Genomic DNA, 17,463 nt, shown 5'->3' with positions numbered 1-17,463 from the left:
CAAAGAAAACAGAAACATGATTCTAAATCTGTTTTCTGAATTTATAACCAAACAGTTTTTCTAAAACTGTTTTCTAGAATTTAGAATCAGAAAACAGAAAACAGGAATAAAAAACATAACCAAACGGGGCCTAATAATAGATATTCTCCCAATATGATTTACCAATTCTATTTATTTATTATAATAATGCGAACGAATTTATTATTCAATTTAAAGTCATAATAAAATGAAAATGTCATTGGTTTATTGATAAATAAAAAGTAATATCGAAAATTATTGAGTGATTTAATTACTTGTAAAAATTTGTATAACCTTTGTAATCCGAGAAAAAGAGAAATACAAAAATATAAAAATAAATTGATGTACTCAAAGCCTGATAATTAAGTTAAAGAACAAAATTTTTTTAAGTCTATGTTTTTCTCGATCTAGCAAAATTCAACTACTGGAAATCTAGACAGAACGTATAAACGATTTTATTATGGTTATGCCAAATTGAGCATGTCCAATCTTCTTCATTATTTCGTTCTTTCACTATTTGAATCAAGATTTCAAAGTTTCTTCACAATAATCACACAAGTTCTTACTTTTCCAACCCATACAAAATTATATGATACATAGTCTTAACTATGCGCCCAAAATTGTATAATTACCCAAAACTTGATCTAATGTAATAATTCTTCATTTTTTTTCATGCAATCTCACTCTAACTATGTCAAGACCTTTTTATGATACATAATCTGATTATTTACACGATTTACTAAACATAAGTTAGATATGATCCAACAATCGAATTCTGAGTTGCAAGAAGAAAACAAAATCAGCAGCTCCGAGTCTTCAATGATCCAATCATTGCTCCTCGTTCATGTGTTGTTCACATCTCTACATGTTAACAATTTTACTTCGAAAGCACAGATGAACAACACAATAATTAATTCATTGTTCCCATAAATGATTTTCACATAAATAGCGGATGATAGTTATATGGTTTGCGTTTTTAGTGTTAGTAATATTGGCCACCTACATACGAGTATTATGGCAATTACTATCAAATGATATTGTTGTAATTATCCACGGATTGTAATTAAATAAAATATGAAGGCTTAATTAAGCAATAATATAAAAAAGATTATAACTCATAATAGAAAAAGCTTGCTATATTTGTGAATTGTTTTATAGTATTTTAACTCATAATTCTCAGACATTTACCTTTCATTATTCACGTGGGATTTTTTCCAAGTCTATTTGTGACTTACTGTTTGCCCACTTGCTTTGCTTGTGAACTAACTTTTACATTACCAAAATCTCAAGCCTGTTGAAATGAAGACTAATATTGTATTACTATATTATAGATATATTTACGAGGTGTGGTACCTAGTTTGATGTAGTAGTATTTCCACACCATTAATTTATAAAGTAGAAGTCGTGAGTTCAATCATCATAATTTACATCAAATCCCTTTCAAAACAATTTATGAGATTTACGATGTTATCAAATAAAGATAAAATTAGCCGTACCTTCTAATTTTCATAAATAACCATTTTCAATAACAGTTAACCAAATTTAAAAAATAGTTACTCATATTTCAATAGTTGTTGTCCATATTTCAAAGACATTTAATCAGATTTCAATAGTTATTGACCATATTTCATATTTCATTTAACTATTGATCAAACTTCAATAATTTTTAACCAAATTTCAAAAACAGTTAACCATATTTCAATAACAGTTAACTTGATTTCAATAACAGTTAACCAAATTTCAATAGTTGTTGACCAAATTTCAATAATTGGTTATCAGATTTCAATAATTGTTGACTAAATTTTTTAAACATGAATATATTTTTTCCGAAAAAAAATAGTTACTAGTGAAATGTTTTAAAAATATGAGTGAAATATGAAAAACGACGCATGTGTTTAAGTTGCTATGAAATTTTTCCTATGATGAGTATGTTTGGGGGAAATTTGCGTCAATGTCACAAATTCGTCAGGTTTTTGCATTTGTGTCAAAAAGTTGTCAAAATTGCATTTGTGTCACGTATTTACATTCGTGTCACATGTGCGAATTACAAATTACTCCCTCTCATCATTTAATTTTTTTATTAGTTACTCAATGTCTTCTGAATTTTTGCAATACCTCATTAAAAATCAGGTCATCTTCCTCTAAAACTTTCTAAAATTTTTGCATGCGACTTATTTGCAATTAGATTACCAATTTGTGACATAAGATGCAAATACCACTATGTTTGGAGAGAAAGCCTACTATTAAAGTTGGATGTTTTGGCCCAAAACCCTTTTTCAAACGTACAACGCAATCTCATAAACGACATATCTGTACATAAGTGACAAGTCGTACTCACAAAACGCAGATTACACAACTAGTTTACTCTTTAAACAAAATCCAATAGAGAGCGTAGGACGAATTCACAAAACACCAAATTTACAAACTAATCCTAGTTTTACCGCGAAACTTCTCAACATGACTCATGAAAAAATAAATCACATCTAAAAAATAGACCAAGAAATATTCAGTTACATACATTTAACTGGAATTCCCAAGAATTTAATGGATACAGCATTAGTCAATTACGCGGTAGTACGAGTTGGCATACATGTTATGTACAGGTAATTTACACCCATATATGCACAATATATATATATATATATATGGACACACATATGCTCGCACACGTGGTTTAAAGCGATCAGTAAGAACAGCTGGCCAAGTACAAATCAAGAGTGTTTATAGTGTATACAGATGTAACGTAAATGGTGAAGTACGTTGGTTATTATGGCATTAATTCAATAACGTACGTGAATTTTGTTTCTCTTTCTCACTAGCTAGCTAGCAAGCTGTTGTATTATATGAACGAATATCATTACTGAAGATTATGATCAAAGTAATATAAGCAAGCGATTAAAATCTGAGCACGTATTTGCAGTTTGCTGAAAACTGGGATGGCGTTTGATGACATATAGATGAGTTTTTTTTGGGCTAAGAATCGGAAGAATTAATGGCCAAGGTTTGATATATTTGAGAGCGATGTTATGGAATTAATGATTTGTTTTTATAGGCATATGCGGTGGAGGCTCTCTTACCTTTTGGTTGGTCGTTGGTCCCATGTTTTCATGCCACAAATCGGCCTCCTTTTTCAACCCAACCATTTTTTTTTTACTTTATATCCATTTTTTTTATATTAATTACACACCAATTAGATGCATACACACATGCAATTTTATTTATTTCAGTAACTAATATTATATTTATATATATGCTTGAGTTCAATGAACTATTAGTACTAGATTGTGTTCACCCATATCATTTAGCTTTTCAGTTTTCTTTTGTCTTTTGAAAAGTAAAGTATTGATGAAAAAAAAAGAGTAACGGAACAAAGCACATGTTTTATTCGTTGATTGAAGTGTAAAGTGTAAACAAAAGAAAGAGAGAAGGCCCGAAATGCAGGGCGGTTTAGTTCCCCGCAAGCATCACAATCCAACGGACGCTTTGCTTTTAATGGAAAGATATCCTACTTTCGCTTCCATTATTATTATTATTATTATTATTGGACTATTACACATTCTCATATTGCTACGTGACTCTGAAAAATACAAGGTTATTATACAATATCTACCTTCTTCCATATATATATATATATATATATATATATATATATATCCAATTACTTCATCATCAGCCATGTCATCAAACAATGATAATCACAATTACACATGAGTTATTTTAACATTAAATAACAACAAAAAAATGAAGAAATTAAACAAGAAAAAATAAGTAAACCCATTATATATATGTATAATATATGGTATCATCAATTGCGTGTTGTTGTATGTATGCGGTGTGTGTGGGTGACTTACAATTAAATATGTTTTATATAAGATAGGATTAACCAATTAATATTTTATGATTATGATAAATACAAAACACCGTATCCCCAAATAATTAAAAAAAAAAAAAAGAAATACGAAAAGTAAGAACACAATTGGGAATTGAGTATGCAAATGTGGAATAAAATTAACATTTGTTTAAGGGGCGAGTTGTTGTAATTAATAATACACACAAAAGAAGGTGTGAAGACAAGAGACACCGATGTAATAGTAACCAGACTTACTTACTTGTGACATAAGATTGATGGTCCATTTTAGATGCCAATGATTTCGATATTTTAATTAACGTCTCAAAAATACTTGGATTAATTTTGGCTGCTTCTCTACTGCTGCGAAGATTCAGGGAATCACACGTCAGTACTCATCAATCTTTATACTATATACTGCTAATACAATGTATTTGAGGATAATCTTGAACCCTGATCCCTCTAATATAGCATACCACGTTTAATTATACTTTCTCCATCGTATTTATAATATATTTTAGTTATTAAATGAGAGTAGACTTTATCTTATAAGCTTTGAATTTCGTTTCTTAAGAATTAAGGAACCAACAAAATAAAATATTTAACGAAAGAATTACACGATTGAGTCCAGGGCAAACGCGAAACGAAGATGGTCGATCATAAATCCGTTTTAATTAAGCTCATGGTGTATATTACTATTTTTTTTTTTTGGGAAATAGTTATTAGGAAGGACCCTTGTTAATTGTTATTAATCTCCGGACAAATATCAAAGCTGTCATGTTTTGTTTGTTGTTATACGGCTGAAACTATTTAAATGAAGATATTACACCAACACATTAAAATTGAGCATATATATTGTTTAATTTTTATTTTTTGGTGTGTGCATTAGAAATGGTAATAAACACAGCAGAAATAGTTGATTTAATTGAAGGAAAAAAAAGGAAGTAAATTGGAATAATGAAGAAGAAGAAGAAGATATATACAAAAAAGATTACATGTGGAAAGTTGACAAATAATATTAATATGTCAAGGAATACATGGATGATCCTAGCTACTGAAGAAAGGAAACAATCTATACAGTACAGTATGTATATATATATGTGCGTGTGTGTGTGTGTGTGTATCCAGTAATGAATGAGGATATGGGGGAAGCTAGAATGAAGGAAACAAATTAATTAGGATTGATCCTATAATAAAGAAAGAAAGAAAGAAAGAAAGAAGCTTATTGTTTGTTGTCAATGGTAAAAAAACAAAAATAGAAGAAGAGGGTGATTAGTGAATGATATATTCACAATCACAAGTAGTGGTCGTCCCATAGAGCGGCGAAATCGAAGTCGGGTTCGGGTTTGCAGGGGAAATCGGGCCAAGTGAAGGTGTCGCTGTCGATGGTGTTGGTGTAATTAGGGCTCGGAGAACAGTGGTCGGTGAGAGGCGGAAGCGACCTCGATTGCTCCAACATGTCTTCCATCAACTGCGACGCCGACCGATCCTCCTCCTCCGTCCTCGTGTTCGTCGTATTGCCGGTGCTCTTGTGGAAAACCCGACACACGACCCACTCATCCTGAACAATGAACAAGATATTTTTATTAGATGAAGATGAATGAATGAATGACACGTGTGGTTAATTACTTACGTTGGGGAGGGTAGAGTAGTAATTGGGGAGGTTGGATTGGAGGCGGAACTCGTGCATGACCCAATTGGACTTGGTCCCTTTGGGAGCTCTTCCGGTGTAGAACACCAGAGTCTTCTTCATTCCGACCACGACGCCCTTTTGCTTGAAGATCTCCTTGTCTTTTCCGGTGGCTTTCCAGTACCCGGACTGGGTGGCTCGGTTCGTTCGCATCCCCGTCGGGTATTTCCTGTCCCTCTGGCTGAAGAAGTACCACTCTTTCTCTCCCATCTTAGCCTTCTCTGCCAATCATCATATTATACATACAAACTGTTAATACATACATACATATATACATAGAGAGGGAGAGAGAGAGAGACAAGGACGGTTGACTTACTGGGCAAGTCCCAGGGCTCGCACTTGTTGAAGTCGGCGTCGGCGACGGCGGCGGCGGAGAAGGAAGGGTCGAGCACCTTGTGGCGGAGGTAGTGACTTATGATCTCCTCGTCCGTCGGATGAAACCGGAATCCCGGTGGAAGCTCCATCATCGCCTCCTGCTCTGAACTAGTCGTCGACGACAGTTCTTCCATCCAGATCGATCTCTTGATTGATGATTATCAAAGAAGAAGAAGAAGAAGAAGAAGAAGAAGATTGGTTTTGTTTTGATGATCTTGTGTTGAAAATGAAACGAGAGAGAGAGAGAGAGAGAGAGAGAGAGAGAGATGGAAATGAAAGAGAAGAATTAGTGAATCGAGGAGAGAGGTAGGTTATATAGACACGCTTTCGTGGTCTCCAATCCACATTACTCACCAAACCAAACCCATCCTCTTATTCCTTTCATATCTACATAGTTTGTCATCAATATATCATCACCTCATTTCTTATTACTTAATATAATATCTGCATTCTCTTTTTCTACCTCCCATCTTCTTCTTTATCTCTCTTTCACATGGACTTACTTTATCTAGTTATATCTTTATTTTCTCTATTTCCCTTTCAGCTTTTTTTTTTTATTAAATCAAATTAACTCTTTAACTTATTTACTATATTTTACTTGTATTACATAATATATTTAACAATATTATACTCTACTCTTTATACTTTCTTTCATCTTGACTCATAAAAAGTTAAAAAAGTGACACGTAATACATATTATATAAATGTACATACTTTTATTTTCCTTCCCCCTGAACTTGAATTTACCTTTTTCTCAATGATATTCTCTTTCTCTACTATAATTTCTAAAATTTTTATTACCAGATTAATTTATAGTTATTCTCAATTAGGAAAAAAAATATATGTCACGAGTAATTATTTATTTATAAAGATGTATCTGTTTTTTTACGTAATTATTCTCTAACAAACACTTTTATAAATTTCAGCGATTATTACTGCCACTAATAACAAATCTCTTCTAGAGTAAAAGTCATTCGCGCGAGCGAGTGTTGTTAAGAGTAAGACTAATAGTTAGTTACAATAAGAATTAAATAGAAGTCGTAATTAAGATGGTTATATATACATAGGCTTTGTCATATGTTGGCATCCATATATCCATCTACCTCTTTGAAAACGAAAATTGTGCAAAAGAGAAAAAACAGAAATGGTTATAAAGTGAAATAGCTTTCAGCTTTTGTGGGGCCTACTCAAACCAAGTTTCTTTTCCTTTCATATTTCTCATTAAAATAAGACCATATCTTAAATCCAGAGTTAACCTAACCTCTTCTTCCGAATTTACATTAAATGTCATACTACTTTTTAGTTACATTTTTTTTTTAGTCTGTACAAATCCGGAAAACTAATTCCTGTTGATGTTAGATAAGAAATATTGTTACCGATCACGATCGGTATCTAGATATATATAATTAAGAATCGTCTTAATAATGAAGACCAAGACTATATATTCATTTAGTTATAACTCGATCGAGCTTTACCTAGAAAAAATCGATGATGACTTGACATATGAAGTGGTCTATAATTGAATAAGAGAGAGAGAGAGAGAGAGAGAGAGAGAGAGAATGACGTACGTTATTATATATTATATTATGGTCCAACATCCAGTTGTGAGCAATATCATAACCGCGTAACTGAAAGAACGACTTTTGGAATTAAATGGAAGCTAACATGAAAGTTCACAAAAGTTGGCGCAAGTCAAAAACTATTACTTTCGGACCTTCTAGTTTCTTATTTATATTTCTGGCAACATATTTCCAACTGGTTTCCACCTCAGTTCTATTTTTCTTTTGTTTGGACTAATTCAAGAGATTACCCTTTGAGCAGTCTAAACAAGGTTTTTTAATCCCCTGCTTAGTAATCCTTTGAGCCTCTAAATAATCAATTTTGACAAAATCAATTTATATTACAGAATTCATTACGCAGCTAGCAAAGTAGATGATACTTCTTGCTTGTGTTCCCTTTTATTTGTTTATTTATATCATCTAAATCTTGTCCAATCTAAATCTAGTTTCTTAACGTCTAATACAAAAATGAAAGTTGACTTGTTTGAAAAATAATGAAAACTTGCAGGAAAGCATGAGACATTGAGAATATGTACATGCAAAGAATAATGGTGCAGTGAGCTCAAAGACTAAAGTATTGATAACAAAAGAAAAATAATTATAGATTATAACCTCCCGATAGGATTTAGAACAAAGACCAAAAGTACTCAAGTCTGCAAAACGCTGGTATAAAGCTATATTTGGAGTTTTTGAAAGATAAACGCGAGGAGTTTCCAAGAAGCTTCGTGCCATTCCAGAGTTCAACTATATTGATCTAATTAATACGATACTTGTTCTATTTCCTGAGCCAAAAAATAAATATAAAATTAAGTGTACCATTAAAGCCAGAAGTTTGTTAAGACACTAACAACTACTAGTCTAAGAGAAAAGAACGAATTGTTTTTAGGGAATCTGTTAACTTCTATTAGGGCAGGACACAAAAAAAAAATGGTGAAAATGTAAAATAGTGCGGACCATTAATATTCAAGCAAACGATTTGATTTTAAACGGTTTCAAATTTCACTGGTCCAATCCGATTTGGTTTTTACTTATAAAACGGTCCGATCCAGCTTAATTTATATTTATAAATGGTTTGATCTGATCCAGTTTGTATTTATAAATAGTCCAATAAAAATAGTCAAACATTTTAAAACGGTCCAAAACCGGATTGAACCGATTTATAAATTACATAATAAAAAAATTTCATTAGGTATATTGTCATATTTACAGTTTAACATTGTTATATTGTCAACGTTTCGTACATTTTAGGTAAATAGTCACGTCCATGTATTTACACGTGTAAATTGACATAAATACTTCACCATTTTATGTCAATGAAATGCCAAACCAAGAAATGTCACGTCATCTTCGTAGCTATTTACTTAAGATTTAAGAAACGTTGGTTATATAACACTTTCAAACGTTTTTATTAGCTAATTACCTCATTATTTATAGTAAAAAGTAGGTCTAAAATAGTTTAGTCTCGAACGGTTAAAAAAAGTCCAAATAATCTAACTTTGACGGTTTAAAGGTTTAAAACGGTTTGAAATACCTTTTGCGAAGAGGGGAATAAGGGAACTAGTCGATAGACCAGATAGACAAAATCGACAAGAAGAGTGACAACAGGCAGAAATAACAACAGGTACAAAGTAGTTGTAGCAGCTCAAGTAAGTTCATATTGACTTTGTAATAGCTAACTACCTCGCGGGCCGTGGTCTTTATGCTCACATACCCTCAACCAGGGACGGACCCAGGTGGTGGCCTCACCCCCCCCCCCCCCAAAAAAAACCAATCGGGCTTAAAAAAAACATTTTTTTTTCAGCCTAAATTCAATTTTGGCCCCCCTCCTTCTGAGTTTGGATCCGCCGCTGCCCTCAACAATATTCTCGACTACGAAATTGTTTCCACATCCAATAAATTGATCAATTGTTTGGTACGGCAATCCCTAGTTTATGTTTCTTAATTCTATATAATTCGCACAAACTTGAGCTTATTGGCTTATTTGTGATGTTATCTTTATGTCGATCCTATCTAACTTTATGGTCATAGTGTCGATTTGACCAACAAAAAAAAATGGTTAGAAAGGGAAAACAAAATAAGACATTTGGAATTTCATTTAAAAAAAATCATATTTTTATATACTTTATAAAATAGAATATATAAAACCGAGTTTGTCAATATATATCTACTTATATTTTATGGTCATTTTATAAATAATAATATTTGTAAGTTGAAAATTCATAAATTACAAAATCCCGCAAAATATCATCAAATCATTGTTGGATTATTTAAGTTTGTCAAGTCCGACCTAATATATACCATAGTACACGTGTAAACACAATCTTGATGTAGCTTAGATAGCAATGTGTTATATGATCTATCTATGAGATTGAGATGAGATTGGAAAACGCAAATAAAAGCTGTGGACTAACTAAACTAATAACGATGATATGTACCTTAAAAAAAAAATTAACGATGATATGTTTCCATTTTCCAAATCAAGAAACGGTCGGACTCAGAACCCAAACCAACACGTTTCGTCTCTTCACCCAACACCTCACTTTTCTTTCAATATCTCTCTTCTCGACACAATAAGCGTAAAAATAATTTAATTATAGTACTAATTAATTGTCAATAGTTGTCCTCCTGAGCACAATTATATATAGACAACGACAAACAAGGTAATAGGCTTGATTAAATTATTTCCAGAGGTTAAAAAGTAGTATCATAATTAATCAATGCTTATGATGAAATATATATTTTCTTTGCTTCAATCGTCTTTTGATCTGACATATGCATACGTGGAATTAATGTTTCATGGTAACGAGTTTAACTGACACTTGACATGAGACAATCACAAATAAGGCATTGGTTTGTTTAAGATTCGTGCATAAGATACGAGTACTTCTAGCGTGACTTGTAATTAACAAGTCAATATTTTTTTTTCAAACCATATTTGAAAGAGAACTGAGGTGAATATTGTAAAAAAGCAAACCTCAATCGAAAATAATGATTTATTTTGCAATAGGAGGCACTAGAAAGCTTGTGAAAATAATCTATTTCACTAAGAAAATGAATTGGTGTTTGTTTTTAAAAAGGAAAAAATTGTACAAAGTAGTCATTTGAAACTAATTGATTAGCAAAATAACTAAAGTTTCAAATTTTCAACAAAATAGCGAGATATATTTTATCAAATATATTCTTACACCAAGATTAAATTTTTTGACAATTATTATAAGCAATTTATCACTATAAAAAATATTGATCATAAGATTAATTTATTTTCGAAACCTGATTACTGCACATTTTGGATTTTCCTCTAATCTTAGACAAACTCTTGTTATTTTGCAAATCATTAACTTTAAAGTCGACTATTTAACCAAATCACCATTTTAAAAACGTGTATCTCATGTTTTATTTGATGTCTCTTATGATGTTTTCGACAATACATATGACACAAGATATTTTACTTGATTAATGAGTAAAAGTATAAGCAGTACATAAAGAGGCAGAATTGGTAACCTAATTCAGTCAATCGTACTTATATTTAGTGAGATGATATTGCAAGTGACAAAAAAATTTACTATTAATGGTCTTAGTTGAGTGACCAATTTTTTAGAATCTTCTATTTCAAACTTATCGTGAATTTCGACTCAGACTCTCCCTGAATATCTATCCCTTCAGTTTTACTTGACTGATTGATCTATGTTTATAATTTTAATGATACATGATCTACAATAAGTAAAAAAAAAAAAAAAAAAAAAAAAAAGGCGTACGAAGGAAGGTGTTTTGGCAAAGCAACTTGAACAACTTGTTTATATTATACAAAGCAAACACCAACTAAGGTTGCTAGAGAAATTGATTGGAATATTATATACGGCTTAATGTGATAGTTTGATTTAATATATACATATATGTGCCTCGAGCCCTCATGACAAGAGTTTGACATTGTTTCCATTACAAGTGGAACTGCAAAGCAAAGCTTCCCGTTTGTGACGACACTCTTTACACCTCACCATTCTGGCATATCGATTATCTCACATTCCATGATTATGCCTTATTTTTCTTTTGCCTATAAAAAAGACGTTTGTTTTTGTTATTATTATGAAAGCCATTATTATCTTCCAGTAAACAAAGTAATTTTAAACAATATTAGTTACAGCAAGGACAAATGTATGTGAATTAGTTTTATAAATTTAATTTGATTTCATTTCATTTGATTTGGTTATTGTATTTTATTAAACTAATTATGTCCCCATGTTGGCGTCAATCAAACACCTTGTTCTGTTGACGTTCATGGATGAATCTCAACCGTTCAATCTAACGGACATGACATCATGCAGATTCTCTCTAGAGAGCCGTGAAAGCAAAATAGAAAATACTAAAAAAAAAATAACTATAATCATACGACAACTTCAGGAATGACGTCATTCCATCTCCCCCATATTTTTATTTCTTGATACCAAGCTTTTTTTTATGATATACTCGAAATATAAAATAAATTAAGACGGGATTACTATTTACTAATTTATGTATTTAATATAAAATCATTTATCCAAAGGGACACTCATACAAACTTCAAAGTGTAAACCATACAAAGTGTAAAATTACATATTTATCCCCTCAACTATAACCTCTTTAACAACTAACTCCTGCAACTTTGAAAACTGCAGTTTCACCCCTTCATGTTAAAGACCAATTAATTTGTAGTCCTTCTGAAATTGTCATCAAATGAAGAGATAATATTTCTTTATCCACTTTTATCCTCTTCTTTTTTTTTTCCTTTACGTTTTTTCAAAAAAATTTCTTTGAGTCTCGTTTGAGTCAAGAAATTTGATTTTTTTTTTATTATTTAAAAATCTGAATTTGTCTGACGATTTGTTTACATATATATGTCAACAATTACGTATATATCTAAAAATGACAACACTGAAAATTAGGTTTATTTGTTGATATAAATGTCAACAATTGACATACTTGTTTACATAGATGTCAATAATAAAGACATATATATCAGAGATTTGTAAGTAACTATGCCACTTTAAACATGTGATTTTGGATCTAGCCTATGTTTGACAATTTTTAGGGATATAGCCAAATGGCTTATGTGACAATAATTAAGGTCTGATTTGCCCTTATTTATTAACATATTCGTCACTTTCTCTCTCCTATTTTTTTTCAAATAATTTTTTTTGCATCAAAACTTCAAAAATTCGTATCTTTCTCATACGAACTCGAAATTGAGTGCTTTCAGATCTTACAAATTCGTGGCGTCGAGATCTTCAAAAATAGACCCATTGTGTTTGATGAAAAATTATGTTTAATGCATCATAGTTACGTTTCCATTTATTTTTTTATAATTTCAAAAATTTCCAGTTATTTCCATATTTAAGGTAGTAACATGATTTTTCTACATCTATGGTATTAAACATGATTTTTCATCAAACAAAATGGATCTATTTTTGAAGATCTCGGCGTCACGAATCTGTAGGATTTGGAATCACTCAATTTCGAGTTCATATGAGATAGATATGGTTTTTTGAAGTTTTTATGTAAAAAAAAGTGGAGGAAAAAAGTAGGAGAGAGAAAGTGACGATTTTGTTAATAAATAAGGGTAAATCAGACCTTAATTATTGCCACATAAGTCTGTTGGCTATTTCCATAAAAGTTGTGAAACATAAGCTAAAAACAAATTTCATAGTTTCATTTTAGCTATTTTGGCTATATATCAACAGTCGACATGATTTGTTGACATAATTATCAACAATTGACACTTTTTTCTAGTTATCAACTGATCATTAATTAGAAGTATTCTTACTTCAAAAAAATTACCGAAGTTTGTCCCATTTACAAACGACCACCGAAACTTTCCTACGTACAAAATTTGGAATTTGGAGTTAATTAATGATGATATTATTACTTTTGCTTAAACAATTCACTGACTCTTTTTGGTATGATTCTGTACAGTTTATAGCACATAGCAGAGGTTAATCTCTTGTGTTTAGAGTGAATTCATATTGAGCACGAATCAAAATAGCATGGTTTGGGTAAGAAAGAAAAAAAAATTGCTTACTCAATATTTCATGATGTTGCAGAGTTTTGGGTAATTAATGCCAATAATATATATATATATATATATATATATATATATATATATATATATATATATATATCCACACACAAAAACCATACTCTATAAAAATAGATTTATATAAGAGGAAATAGCGGCAAAAGTCCCTAAAGTTTTCAAAAACAGCTAAGTTAGTCTCTATTCTTTTTTTTTTAACGATTAAAGTTCTTAATGTTTAATTTTCTTAATTCCGTAGGTCCCTAACCCATTTTGGCGTTAATATGTAACGATGTTAGGTAAAAAAACGTTAGTTTTGACTGAAAACATATTTTAAGTCAGAAATAAAACAAATAAAAACAAATAAAACAAATAAAAACAGATTAAATGAAAGGTTTTGAAATAAAACAGTGGCCATATTGCCGGGACCGAGATTGTCCAAATTATAGTTTTAGTTGGTTATGAGAAAAGTTATTGTAGGAGGTAATACATCCGTAGATTTCCAAAATGAATATATATATATATATATATATATATATATATATATATAACCCTTTTCATTATTGATAATCACCAACATAATTATTTTAAAATAAAAAGAGAATCGGCAAATCTTGATATATAAAATAAAATATTGTGATAGACGGTGCTTTTTAGCTTAATAAGGTTGCCTCTTCAACCAAAACACTTGGGTTGTTTTCCCTTTCTTGTATCAATAACTACCTAACTCAACAAGTTAACCAATTTCTCACTAAACCAGTGATCAACACTTACATATGCGATCCAAAAAAATTCTTTTTTAAATTATCTATACAAGTTCGTTTCTTCAATAACGTACCAACTTCTAAGTTCTAACTCAAAACACGTGTCTTAGAAAAAAATAAGGCAGCCCCAACCACGAAAACTTAACTAATTATTTTTTTCACAAGCCCATTAATTGAATTTTTTTTTTTTTTATTAAAGGGACTTGATTATGGAACAAGCTAAAGGAAATAGTATATGAAGATAATGTATCTTATACATCAACGAAAGGGACGTCAAGACAAAAGAGAGTTTCTAGCTGATAAAAGAGCTAATTTGCATGATCATTTGATGAGTTATATCCTACACATTGTGAGTCACCCTTTTTATTAATCTTTATTTTTTCTTGGTTTAATTTTTATGTTTAACATTGAGAGGAAAGTAATTTGGTGACTCAAACGACACATGACGACTGACGAGTCCGAGGTTAAACAGTGTCGGTTGCGACTTCCCCTATTTTTTTTGTTTGTCGCCATGGTATTCATAAATTAAGTTTCAATTGGTCCGTGTGACTGAACATGACAAGATCTCAAATACTCGAAAAAAGTGAGAGTGCAAGCATGAATAAAAACCAAACAAGCCATAAAAAAAAAATGAAGAGAAGGCACTTGAGGGTTATTGTAGTCCCAGACCCCCAGGAGACAAAATGAATAAAAATGAAAATCTCCAAGTTTAATGGTCAAACAACTTTGATAAGACAAAGAGTGTATAACATCAGGATTCAGGCAAGCTATAAATAGTTTAAATCAAGCAAGATGAATATTATGTATAATGTAAAATATCAATTGTAATTTACCATAATCGAACAATTCTTTTGTTTAATTGAAAATTCAAGATGTTACAAAACTCTCCTAACTTTTCTTTACTAAACCACAAGTAAAGGTGCTTACTATTTATGCCAAAGACTAAAATCAAACACAATATAAAAAAAAAAAATTGACACTCTAGAAGTTACAAGCTTAAACAGTGCCAGGAGGTCATGGTGACTCAAATTTGTGTCACTCATGCGGTGCGTAGAGTAGTTGACGCGTCGCGTTAATGCTCAGCCAAGGTTTGCGTCGTGTTGTCTTTCTATTGACTTTTCACAGCTTTGACTCTTAACTTTCGAGGGCCGTAATTTCCTCAGTTTAGCTTCGATTTAGCTCAATTTCGCACCAGAACTTTCTCTTACTCTCTTATACCTGAAAGTACACTAAAAACTACCAAACAATACAAAATTCCTAAGAACAAGCTTCGATTCACGCTAAAAAAGTGGAGATAAGTGTGAATGAATCTCGCCTATTAACAACAAAAGACTCGATACGATTCAATAATGTGATAGGTTCTACAGACAATACCAGTATATGATAGGTAGACAGAGTCCTTGAACCTTTCCTCGTGGAAATATGTCGTGTGTAATGACTATTCAGTAGACGTGATGTCTTTGAATTGTTAGTCATTTGTATATAAACGATAAACATATTTCCAGCTGATATCATCCTGCCACAGCCTTAGCTCTCATGATTATTCGGCCCTGAAAACTCGCCTGATTTTGTAAGAGTTTCTAAAAAATTTAGCCCCATTAATTCTCTTTCGAAGCGACTACATTTCTCTCTCACACAGTGATTCTTACACCAAAGAGTAATCCTGTATTACTCAATTCGGAATCTCAAAGATCTGATTTCACATAATTATTAAAAGTACAATGCCTAGCCTCTTACGGGTGTCACGTTTTATCATAGTAGTAGGACCGGGGTTTTCCCCAACAGTGACTTCACATAATCTCAGCAGTTAGGTTGTCCCTTTGAAACAAGTTCTTGGGATCTCCAATCATCATGATTGAGTTTCTTTTGCCAAAACTTTATTTCATGGTCTTTAGTCCTATTCCTATTGACGTCTTCTCTACTTGGTCCTTATTTAACCCTTTGGTTAATTGATATGCAATATTTTCTTTGGACCTTACATAGTCAATACTAATTACTCCGGAAGAGAGAAATTGTCTAATGGTATTATGTCGTCGATGCATATGTCTAGACTTACCATTGTATATAATACTTTGTGCTGTACCAATCGTTTGGTTATCGCAATATATACATATTGCAGACACAAGTGTTGTCCAACTTGGAATATCCTCTATGAAGTTTCTTAACCATTCAGACTCTTTGCCACATTTATTCAAGACAACAAACTCAGATTTCAACGTGGATCTAGTTATCACCGTTTGTTTTGAGGAATTCCAAGATACCATCGCACCACCCAAAGTGAATACATATCCATTTGTGGGTTTAGAGTCCTGTATATCAGATATTCAACTCGCATTACTGAAACCTTCAATGAGTAAATCGTAGGTACCTAAGTACGTATATCTTCCAAGTCTACTTATAGACTCAACTAAGTCAGGTCTAGTACAACTCATCAAATACACTAGACTCCCTATCACTCGCATACTCAATTTGAGAAATGCTTACTCCCTTATTCTTAGACAAATGTTGACTCACTTTGATTGGAGTTCTATAGTATCCAACATCAATCTTTGCAAATTTGTCTAAAATTTTATCAACATAGTGTGATTGACTTAAGACAAGTCCATTAGATTTTCCTTTAATCTTGATCCCTAATCTTTTATATCAAACCTAGAATTCTATATATCTTTTGTGGACTTATTCATATTCTAATTACTACCAACAATGAGATATCATCTACATATAAACACATAATCACATAACCGTGTTCGGTAATTTTAATGTAAACACACTTGTCACACTCGTTGAGTTTGAAACCATTTGACATCATCACATTGTCAAATTTTTCATGCCATTTCTTTGAGGTTTGTTTAAGACCATACAAATAGTTGACTACTTCACATACTATCCTCTCTTGTCCAGGTGCAACACAACCTCGGGTTGATCCATGTAGATCTCTTCCTCGAGATCACCATTTAGGAAAGCAGTTTTCACATCGATTTGATGGATTTCAAGATTGCGCAAAGTCGCAAAGGCTATAATCAATCTTACAGATGTTATTTTCGTCACAGGAGAATAAGTATCAAAATAGATAAGTCCTTTCTTTTGTCTATAGCTTTTGATTACAAGTGTAGCCTTGTATTTATTAATTGACTCATCCACTTTTATCTTCCTTGTGAAAATCC

The 17,463-nt window shown here is 31.6% G+C and overlaps 1 protein-coding gene across 1 annotated transcript; it reads right to left on the bottom strand.

Annotated features, from left to right (window-relative positions):
* Positions 1-4,814: 4,814 nt before the first annotated feature.
* LOC149394614 (NAC domain-containing protein 87-like) lies at positions 4,815-6,313 on the bottom strand. The gene is made up of 3 exons (XM_089615967.1): positions 5,872-6,313; positions 5,499-5,776; positions 4,815-5,426 (listed from the first exon to the last, which is right to left on the bottom strand). Exons 1-3 carry the CDS (start codon positions 6,062-6,064, stop codon positions 5,160-5,162), a joined length of 738 nt encoding a protein of 245 aa, XP_089472093.1. The 5' UTR covers positions 6,065-6,313; the 3' UTR covers positions 4,815-5,159.
* Positions 6,314-17,463: the final 11,150 nt, after the last annotated feature.

The sequence above is a fragment of the Urtica dioica genome, chromosome 5, assembly GCF_054948205.1.
Source record: "Urtica dioica subsp. dioica isolate 48M chromosome 5, U.dioica_male_clone48M_v1_H2, whole genome shotgun sequence".
Classification (NCBI taxonomy): domain Eukaryota; kingdom Viridiplantae; phylum Streptophyta; class Magnoliopsida; order Rosales; family Urticaceae; genus Urtica; species Urtica dioica.
Note: the sequence above shows the minus strand (reverse complement) of the source record. Positions and strands in the feature narration are given on the sequence as shown.

Coding starts and splice junctions, on each gene's coding strand:
- LOC149394614 (XM_089615967.1), bottom strand. CDS start 6,064: ATGGAAGAACTGTCGTCGACGACTAGTTCAGAGCAGGAGGCGATGATG. Junction 5,777..5,871: donor CGAGCCCTGGGACTTGCCCA/GTAAGTCAACCG, acceptor GATGATTGGCAG/AGAAGGCTAAGATGGGAGAG. Junction 5,427..5,498: donor ACTACTCTACCCTCCCCAAC/GTAAGTAATTAA, acceptor TTCATTGTTCAG/GATGAGTGGGTCGTGTGTCG.